Below are 10,795 nucleotides of genomic sequence, written 5' to 3' on the forward strand. Positions count from 1 at the left end.
AATGTTATAAAAATAAATTGTCTAAAGTTATTTATAATGAAATAAAGTCCGATCCAACTGTATTCTTTCAACAGTACGTTTGGACATAACCTCCTTTATACCCACAAAGCTCGGCAGTTTGACGACGGGGACATAGAGTGCTCGGTCGCAGATTGGGAACGCGAGGATCTGGTGGCACAGAGCATCAGAGAGCTATTTCTCGGGGAGCCTGGACGTCAGCGCACAGCTTTTCCAGCGGCGAGGACCCGAAACACGCTTTGTTCGCTCGGGGAAGTGTGTTTCGACGTCTCACCGCAGCGGGGCGCCAATCACGTGGCTCTCCTCTCATCCGTTGTCTGCCGCTCCACCTTTTCCATTTCGGCGGCCGCTCCTCGTAGCGATATGCCAGGCTTCTTGCGCTTCTTCTTGCCTCTGCTTCTTGCGCAGGAGTTGCGGTAAACTCAGAATGACGCCGAGCTTTGATTGGCTTTGATTGGAAGGATAGTGGCTGGACCTCAATGCTAAATGTCTCAAGGTTTACCAACCATTTCGTTTCTATCAGCCAATAATTGCTCGACGTCCTGACGTCACCGCATCCCCTTTACAAGAAGCAGACGAACTTACGCTCCGCAAAGTCAAGCAACAGTTTTCAAAACGCTGGGCATGGTAATTCTTTAGCGTCTTACATCGTCCCATAATTCCGTTGAGACGGTGACGTCATCCGATAGGAATGCCAGAAAACGAATGCGGAAACAGAAACGAATGCACCACTGCGGTGGCGTTGCTGTCGGCACCGCGCAGGCGCAGATGATTCACCTTCCGCGAATCTGTTGTGGGCGATAACGGGCTCGTTTATAAAGTTATGTTTGCGTATAAACCAATTGTGACCGACATTTTTTTATTCTTTTTGCACCCATAGGTTCTTTTCATTGAAGCTGGGGCGTCCCATAAACCTATACTCAGACATGAGCACACCGAGATGCGTCCCAGTAACTCAGGACATCGACGGTGAACCATGCAGCATCTACTTTAGCCCCGCTCTTTACCGGCAAGTCCCGACCTTTGAACCACAAGAGGGTGATATTATACAGGTAAGGATTTTTTTTTTCTTTTGTGGGTTATAACTTATGTTTTAGCATGAGGCGAATTACCTGAGAAGCGCGTTGCGAGTGTTCCACGTATAAATCAAATGGTTGACGCGACTAGAAGGTTCACTCAGACTCTCTTTCGCGGGAGTGTAATTACCTCGAATTGCTTAAAAGATTTATACTATTAGGTTAGAAGTTGCTCGAGTTGATCGGAGCTTTTGGCAAATTTATGTATACTTCTTATGCACGTCTGTGAGGGCGTTGAATTTCTTATTTCTAAATGTTCCTCTAGTCTTTCTTGTCAATAAAATATTGATATCGTGCATCCTGATAACAAATGTGTGTGTCTCTTTGGTACAATTACATTTCTTTTGAACTTTACATTTTGGTAAATATAGGCACCATAAAGTCTAACGCCCACCAATTTATTCGTTGCTCTATGGTAGTTACATCAAGAATTTGTAAATGCATAATAAAAAATCGCCACGATTGTGTCATAAAAACACATTAATGTCAGACACATAACGGACGTTGTAAAAGAAACAAAAGTCAGTGACCTATGCGCGTTCTTTTGAGGCTTCTAGAAGGTTCCTTTTGAGCCAGGGAAAATTAATCGTATATGCGTTGAACTGCAATGCGTTTCTTTTTGCGTAGATATGGAAGATACCGTAAACGGCCACGTATTCTTCTCTACCTACAACAATAACTATGCGTCTGGTGTAAATGATCCCCTCTCAAAAGTCAATAAAACAAATTTCAGTTTTGGTTGACTAATGCGTTAGTGTGAGGCCTTACATTTGTCTTGTTACCTCTTTTCAGTAGCGAAGTAACGGCTTGCTTACTTTTCGAGAGAATGAACAAGTAACGTGCCTTCGCTAGGTGTGGATAGATCACGGAGTTAGGATATTTAGATGCCTGTGGAGGGGGAGCGTTCACGGCACAAATTACCGTATGTTGTTTTTACCTAAGCTCGCTTCTTCGACTTGAACGGGAAAAAAGAGCGCCAGCAAGCAAATAAAAAGCGTGCCCATGGCTGCGTTAAAGCAATGCAAAATATTACGAGTTGGCGACTGCTTCAGAAAAACAAAACTTTCAGAGTAGCAAAAAAGATAACTCCTTACATATGAACTGAAGTAACGAGTTTTTTTTAATATTAGCAACGAGTAGTGTACCTAGTTACTTTTCTAGCGAGTAATGAGTAACCTTATTTGGTTACTGTTTCTCAGTAACGTGTACATGGCTGGTTAGCTCGAGTGCGCCTCGACTCTTTTCTTCTAGGGAAAGAGAGTTCCGCACTGCTTGATCAGGGTCACCTCGTTTATGGGCCGCGTTTACAGTGCTAGGTGCGAGGAGGTGGCAAAAGCGTTGATCGTCCACAAGTGTCTCCGTCTTTCCAGCTGTTTTTCTTCTAGCCACGGGACAACGAAACGCATCTGCACTTGCGACCGAAATCCGCAGACGGCGCCCGCCACTATATTGCGAACAATCACCATGGTTTGAGATCACTATTTCAGCCAGTCCTCGGACATCTTTTTGGGGTCAATTGATTTCCTTTTTTTTCAGGTGTCGTACCCCAGATCTGGGACACACTGGGTGCAGCAAATCGTCCAGCTGATCTTGTCCAAAGGGGTGTCGGTGAAAACGTACAACGAATCCCTCGAGAGGGCGCCTTTCCTCGAGGTCATGGAAGTCAGGTCGACCTCATCCCCCAGACTCCTCCGGACCCATTTCTCCATGAGCAAACTTCGCCTCAGCCCCAAGGCAAAGTACATCTATGTGGCACGGAACCCCTGGGATTGCTGCGTGTCGTGCTACCACTTTGCACGAGAATGTCCCGGCATGAAGTTCATCGACGGAGCATTCGACGACTTTCTAGACGCGTTTGTCGACGCAAAGATCGGTTTTGGCGACTACTTTGAGCATATTCTCTCTGGCTACAGCCACAGAGACGACCCGAACGTGTTTTTCATTACGTACGAAGAGCTCCAGAAAAACAAAAAAGAAGTTGTCCTACGGTTGGCCGGCTTTTTAGGCGAAGAGCACAAGAGAGTGCTCGAAGAAAACGAGGACGTGTTTGAGCAAGTTCTCGAAAAGAGCACCGTGGATTTCATGAAGAATATCATGAGGACGAGCCCCAAAGAGGTCCTCAAGGTTCTTGCCACGAACTCGCCACACCTTCAGCCACCCCAGGTTATCAGAAACCAGGAGTCTTGCCAGGCGACCGACGTCCATATCCTCCGCAAGGGAGTGGTGGGAGATTGGAAGCAGCATTTCAGCCCTGAAAACATAGAGAAGATGCAGGCTGCCATCAAAGAACGAACTAAGGGTTCGGACATCATGAATCTTTGGCAGAGTGCCTGAGGCTCTATGGTGCTTACGATGACTCGTGCTTTTAGGAAATTGAAATATTAGTTTTTTTTTTTTAGAGTTGTACGAGAATATGCATTAAAGCCGAACAGCTACTGAAATCCTAAAACAGAAGCTGATCGTAACATATCCTCGTGATCATGTTGCGTCCATTTAGCACTTGAAAGATTTCAATGCGAAGTGCGTTGGTTTAAATTTCAGCACTCTGAAATTGGTAAAGTGGATCCTAAAGGCCGGTTCTCACATGCAGCGAAGTGCTGATGTAGCGCTCCTCACGTGCCGTCAGCTACTTATCGTCTGCCATGAGCAACAGTTTTGACGGTACGATACAAAGCTGGTGAACGCTCCCGTCAGCACGCGTTTAGCGCGAGGTAAGCGCTATGCTTGTAGCGCTCCGCTGCATGTGTGAACAGGCCTTAAAGCAGGAACCGGAGTTCGAATATTTAGAATACATTTCTATACTGTATACGCTAATTAAACAAACGCAAATATTTTTCAAATTAGCCCACTCATCTTCCCTCACACGGCGTGTGCAGCGAACGAAAGGTTTGTAGACTTTGGCGGACATTTACACAAGCAACCGCACACTTGGGTACTTTCGGGATGGTCAAGTAACTAACTAATGTAGGGGAATATCCTCAAAATAAATGCACATCGTATTGCGCTTCACTTTTTTAGTTAGAAAGTCAGGCCTATGATCCGTTTCCATCTCAAGTCCGACCGTCTCACTTCACGTCCGCACAAAGGCGATGAGCGCAGTGACGAAGCACCTTCGGCGGTTCTTGATTGGATGCATAGAATTGTAGCGTCGGCTGCGGCCGGACCTAAAATGAAACGGAGTATAGTCGACACGTCGTGGGTGCAACGTAATCTGTGCGGCCTTGATATATTAGCGCTTGTTTTTGTTTATAAACATTGATGGAAGTCAGTTTCTTGAATAAAGCGCAACAGGGGCTTCTAAGCAGAATACGCCTTTAAGGGCAGCTTTAACTTGTCCTTCTGGCAGACTTTCCATGACTTGCCTCATAGTTGTAAAGACAATCCTTACAATTGTGTTCTTGGAACTGTCCGTGGTTTCACTTTGTCGTGGAAGGAGTAGAAAAGTTGGCATATCTATCATCGTCTTTGATTTCTGAGCTGGATTACTCGCCAAGACGCTTCTTAAGCTCCGCAGGCCTTCGGGTGTTGCATTTTTCTGTTTTCATCCAGCATGTTGGTCATTCACGTTAGGGGTCTTATCTAATATAGCCGAAGCAGAGCCCTGCGACGCAGACTTCTTGGAGTTTCTCTTTGTCTTCCTCTTTGGCGGCGGTACCTGGGAGGTTCCTGAGATGAGGCATCATCATTTTAAAGGAGGGCCGGAAAGTCACCTGGAGCTGCTGTAAAATGTGCTGCTTCTTTCCTTGGTTTTAGGCCTCAAAGAAATGTTTTTTCTTAGTTACCTCGGTGACTCTGAGGCGAGAGCGCTGGCTTACGGATCCCCATGTGGCGGTATCGAATCCCGGCCGAGGTGCGCGCAATTTGACGGAGGTTTATTGCGGAGGAGGCGCCATGTAACCGAGCTTTCGGTTGCATGTCAAAATATCCCCAGGTGGTCCAAATTAATGCTCAGTCCTCCGCTGGAGCGTGCCAGATGCCCGTCGTTGGTTTGGCACGTAAAACCCTCAAATTTGACTTTTTGGAGGAATGTTTTTGTACGTGACAATGCTGCGAGTCGTACCTTACAGCTTACGTAGGCTGCGGAATGTTTAACTCCGCAGCTGGCGCATGTGGCGTCGGTCTATTTTGAGCAAGTTATGTGGTATTGACCTCCACATTTCTTGTACTTGGTTCCTTTTTTGCATTATTTTGCAACGTGGCCTATGACCTTGCCACTAGAAGCAGCGTGGTAGTGAACCACGTGTTCAGTTAGGTTTTGTCTTGTAAAGCCTAGATTTATTTGGGCTGGTCTCTCGGTGTTTGGACGAAAGGTTAGGCAAACCTTATCGGACGGTGTAGCTGGGGATCCTGGTTGACAATGCCTCTGAAATAGACGTCGGACGAAGGTGACTTTCTGTGGTGCAAGGTAATCCAACCACTGGGTGTCAGAATACAACCGGGGAACGCCCTTAGTAATCCCGTAATTCTGAAGGTAAACGGTGGACACGGACACTTGAACTTCAACACCGCAGAGCGTTTTCATTTTCAGTAGTGTATTGGCGGCATCTTGTTTAGGGACTTCGAGGCCAAGTCCTCCGTGTGCTGTGAAATGATGGCGCAATACTTTTCCGCCTGTAGTTGCATTGATCGCACTGCTTGGGTGCGAAATGTTCCGCTGCTGTAGGCGGCAAGTCTCATTCTTCGGGACTAGCAGTACTGGTACTCCAGTGCTTCTCTTGCGGCGATGTTGCACAAAGGTAAAGCCATTTTCGTTGCCAGGCGAGTCATCCATTATCTCACCTTCTACGCGAACGTCGGCGATAATGGTGGATTCTGAGGAGATGCTTTCACCGTGTCAGTCTTCTGTTTCTTTGCGGCGTTTTGCGAGGATGAGGCAAAGGCGCGGTGTATCCGAGACAGAAGCATCCTTTTTACGGCATTCATCGGGAGGATCGCCACAAGGCTTAGGCTTGTCCGAATGAGACATCAGATGAGGTCGTACGACCCGAAGGGCCTCCTGGTGCGCCTTACAGCCTCCGAGAAACCGGTGGGCAGTCGTGAAGCTGCCTACCGGACGTGAGGGGAAAACAGGTTGAACATATAGGACCGTGGAAGAAAGCGATCCAGATACTGCTGACCTTATTCCTCCCTCCCGGTTCGAGCTCTTCACACAGAAAAAAATGGTATATTCTTCCACCCCTTGTTACATATACGACATCCCAAAACTTCAGTTGGACATACTGGGCGCTGACATTGAACCGACGGTACCAACTTTCACAAACGGCTTGATAGCCCGAGCTGTACTACTTATTAAGATAGCTAATGTACGTGTGACTGACCGCAAAAAAGTAATCGGGGTTTTCTTGGCCCTATTGCGAAACCTCGGTGTTTTTTTTCTGTAGTCTTTGATACGTACTCTAACTGCTTAAGATGTTATATTCCACCGGCATTACGTCTCTCGTAAAAACTGGGGCCGTCAGTTTCTTCGGCACTCTGCCCACCGTCTACGTGAACGGACTTCGCCACATCTCCCAAGCAAAACGGAAGATACCTCCGTAGAAGAAGAAAACAAAATACTGCTTCTCGACGGCCATAGCCGCGGTCAACCCCTGAAGAAGAGACCAAGCAGTTCTCGAAACGTAGGGTTCCCCGCTTTAAAGAAGGATTTGGTTAGTGGATATCTTTATTTATTATGATTGTTGCTCCCCAACCAGAGGGACTTATCTCGAATGTTCACTTCCAGAGTAGGCGTGGCATTTGAAAAGACAATAAACATGATTACAGGTAAACATCACGTCTCTAGGTTGTGGTTTCGGTTACCTTTAGAATATCGCGCGATAATTTTTGGAAAGGGGCACCGAGAGGACGACCTCTTTTGTTTCTTTAGCGCTCCCTTTGCTGCGGGCGATGGATACAGCCGTTGACTTAAGCGTGATACATATTTCCTTGGCGAGCTCGGATTCCCATAATCACAAGCTCCAAAATAGAAATGAAATCACCCGAAATCTCCACCACAACCCATTGATTTTTTTTTTTACATTCTCATCGCCTCGTTTGCATCGTAAGAAGGAGTGACGTATATTACTTGCACACGACCAACGATGTCATATGCACCTGACTATAATGTCTCGGTATTAAAGCGCTCATAGAAAAAAAAAAAAAAAGCTATTCTGCATAGATATGCAAAACAAAATATAACAAGCGAGAGCACAGAGCTTTAATCTTCCCCGAAATGTTTCCATGCAGTTTATCATTTCTGGTGGTGTTTGTGTAGATGCATCCGTCGGGATGACGACAAGTTCGATATGACAAAAGCTGGCAAGCTTTGTTGCTTCGTAATTTTCGACAATTCGATGTTAGAAAGATAAGTAACGGCGCGTGCTTGTGGAACAATATTCAGGTTTTGTACACCTCGTCTCACTTCACGTCCAACCGCAGACGACACCACGATCCTTCGGAGTCAATCATGTAGCACCAAAAGCGCATCGTCAAGGCAGCCGTTGTCTTTGTCTGCAAACACGCTCCAGACATCTTTGCTTTATCTTTATAGACCAAATTAGTCCACTCTAACGTCACGCCACTGCGGTGGCGCTGCTGTCGGCACTGCGCATGCGCAGATGCCTCAGGCGAACCTGGTTTCTGCGCACACGCAATTTGCCCACACCCATTGTAGGCAAACGCGGGCTTGTTTATAAACAGTGTGTTGGTCCATTTGTATTCTACTTTCTGCAGACAGATCTTGTACGTCCAATGTGACAGGGAAGATGGCTCTTCAAAGAATGTCTGCAGACCGCCTTTTGTACGATGCATGAACAGTGTGACAAAGCCAAGTGTGGCTAAGACTATTTTTCTGGCGCTTTGCATAAGGTTTCTTATTTTGCGGCAAAAACTAAGAAGAAAACTAAAGGTTCGTATAACTTTTCTTTTCTTATGCCGGGTGCTCGTATTATACCGTAATCGCGGATTTCTCATTATAGCGTTTCTTCACCAAAAAGATAGCAACGTGCTTTTATACTACACATTCTCTCGCCGATGCGTTCAACCTGAAATTCTACTTGGCTGCTCTCTGGCCATGTGTCGTGGTACTCGATATGGGGAAATATACGAGGCATCCTAAAAAGCAATATTTATCCTGCCAATTTTCATAAATTGTCGCCATAGAGAAGCATGGTGAATCTATGGTCGGTTACACTGGTTAAGAGCGAGAAAATAAATTACACGACGAACCAGAAACAGTATCCAAACGCTCCGCGCGCTCACGAGTAATGGAGTTATTGCTAACAATATGGCGTCAGCGCGACGTCCGGCTTGGTAGCAGCCTCTAATTCCGGTGAATGAACAGGCTCTTTATCAACAGAAGGCCATCTGTCGATGCAATGTCTCGAACGTGGATGCAGACCCATGTTCACAATATTCACGATAAACTGAGGGCCGAGCTCTGACTGGAATGATTACTGGGTAGGCCCAAAGCAACCTGCCATTGTGTCTACTCACCCTTCAAGCCCGTTCGAACGCCGTTGTTCGACACCGGACACCGTTGTTCGACGTTCGAATGCGTCCGAAGAGTGAGTAGAGAAAAAGACAGCTAGCATCGTGTCTACCCACTGGTCACTAAAACCAGAGCTCGGTGCTTCGACGTCCCCGCGTGATATTTTCTCCTCCTCTCCCTCAGTTTCTCCTCCTATATACCCCTCATTAGTCACGTGCAGTACAGGCGAAGGCATCCGCCAGGCGAGGGGAGAAAGAGCAAGCACTAGAAAGGCTGGGCAGGAGGAGAAAAGCCTCCCCTGTAACGTTCCTCTCCGTTTCTCCCCTATCCCCTCCAGTGCATTCCTTTTCCAACCCCTCCTAGATAATAAAGCCGTAGAGCTGAATGAGATGGCGTCACCAGAGAAAGCGAACGCTGGGCACAGGTTGGACACGACTATTGCAACATTGTTCGGGTCAAACTTGACTGGAAGCCGAGCGGTTTTGCAGCACTCGTTTCCAATGCTTGGGAGAAGAGCGTGTTTGATTAAGTCATGGATGAAGAAAGAATAAAACAATTAAAACAGGGACAACACAACCACATCTTTCAACTAGCAACAGACGAGTAAACTTTCAAACAGCAAGCAGGTATAGATGGCTGCTCGCTGTTTGAAAGTTTACTCGTCTGTTGCTAGTTGAAAGATGTGGTTGTGTTGTCCCTGTTTTAATTGTTTTATTCTTTCTTCCTTCATGTCGTTTCCAATCTGTGTCCAGCGTTGGCCTCCTCTGGTGACGCCATCTGATTCAGCTCTACGGATTTATTACCTAAGAACTGTTGCCGTTTCCCGTCCCGCCTTCCTAACACTCGTCCTTTTTTTCCTTTACCCTAGCGTTGCCTTCGCCTCCACTGCACTCAACTAGTGAAACGGAATATGGAGGCAGACTCAATCGAGGGCGAAGGATGTGTCAGCGCGGCTTCTATTGACCTGGCGAACAGAGAAACAATTCTTGCGAGAAGCGGTGGGTTCCGGGATTGATTGAGTGACGCGATGGCGCAGTGCTCACATTCCCATGTATATCTGAAGTATATATCTGGCGGCCCCGAATCGAGCAAATCGACCTCAATAGGGCTTAACGAGGACGCTGCGTCTATTGTACGGGGCGAGAGGAGCAGCAAATAAAAGCTCAACACGAGCTTTCCGAGAACTGTATTTTTTTCCGAAGCCAGCTTCCCCCCGCAGGTTAAGGAACTTGCGTTTCGAGAGCAGTTACTCAGTCTTCCCGTTGGCAGCACTGCGATGTTGAACGGAGACAACCCATACCCAGTTACTTCGCGCACTTTACGTCTTACCGTTGCTAATTCCTCGAGCCACAATTCCTTCGTCAACCGCACATCACGGAGCAGGGGTACACCATTCGCGAAACTGAAAACCGCTCTCAAAAAAGTAAATTCGAAGCAGCCTTCCTGGCTTCGCTGCACGGTAATCAGAAATTATCGCGAAGTGTGAAAGAAGGTTAAATGTCTTGCCATCAGATGGCAGGGTCAAGCACAGTAATTGCAACCCGCTAGGCTAGTTGGCCCTAAGTACCGCCCAATTCATGTTCTACGCAAGAAAAAAGAAATTATTTCCTCATGCCGCCATTGCCACCAGGCACCTTTTATACACATATTTAGATATATTACGTTCACTACAAGCATCAGATGAACATATACATTGAGCGCATTTACATAACCGGCACATACAAACATTAATACAACAGCACATTCACCCGATTTCTACTTCCGAGCTCTGCCCGTTTCTGCCTTTTATACTCGTCAATTTGAAGGAACGTATTATCTCAGTTAGCACCTAAGCCATAAATAATATTCCGAGCATGTTGATTTTTTCAAGCCATGTCATAACTCTGACAGTTGTTTGAACGGCTCAGGGGACACATCTCTGAGTAAAAAGTAAACTCTGGTGCCATAATTATTTGAAAGCCAATAAGACAAGCCGCTCCACTGTGGTTCGAAGCCATGTGTTCGCTTCCCCGCACGGCGCGACGTAGCCAGTTTTTCTATTGTAGTATTTTTTCCCCCTTTTTAACGGTTCGGCGTGCGACTGCAATTGTCGCCTTGAATTAATCTCTGTAGAACGGGTATTCACTCAGCTTCACGGGCAGAGCAATCGCTTTTCGATCAACCGCCTACGCCATGGTGAGCTGGATCACTTCTAGCACTCATCCCAACGCGCCGCTTGGAGGTCAGTCTGTTT

General features: G+C 46.7%; 1 protein-coding gene across 1 annotated transcript; it reads left to right on the forward strand.

Moving 5' to 3' along the window:
* The first annotated feature begins 944 nt into the window (after positions 1–944).
* On the forward strand, positions 945–3,428 carry LOC115308338 (sulfotransferase ssu-1-like). The gene is made up of 2 exons (XM_029966222.3): positions 945–1,070; positions 2,631–3,428. The coding sequence occupies exons 1-2, from the start codon at positions 945–947 to the stop codon at positions 3,426–3,428; spliced, it is 924 nt and encodes a 307-aa protein (XP_029822082.3).
* The last annotated feature ends 7,367 nt before the right edge of the window (positions 3,429–10,795 follow it).

Source organism: Ixodes scapularis, unplaced genomic scaffold (genome assembly GCF_016920785.2).
Source record: "Ixodes scapularis isolate PalLabHiFi unplaced genomic scaffold, ASM1692078v2 PGA_scaffold4__175_contigs__length_147842914, whole genome shotgun sequence".
Classification (NCBI taxonomy): Eukaryota; Metazoa; Arthropoda; class Arachnida; order Ixodida; family Ixodidae; genus Ixodes; species Ixodes scapularis.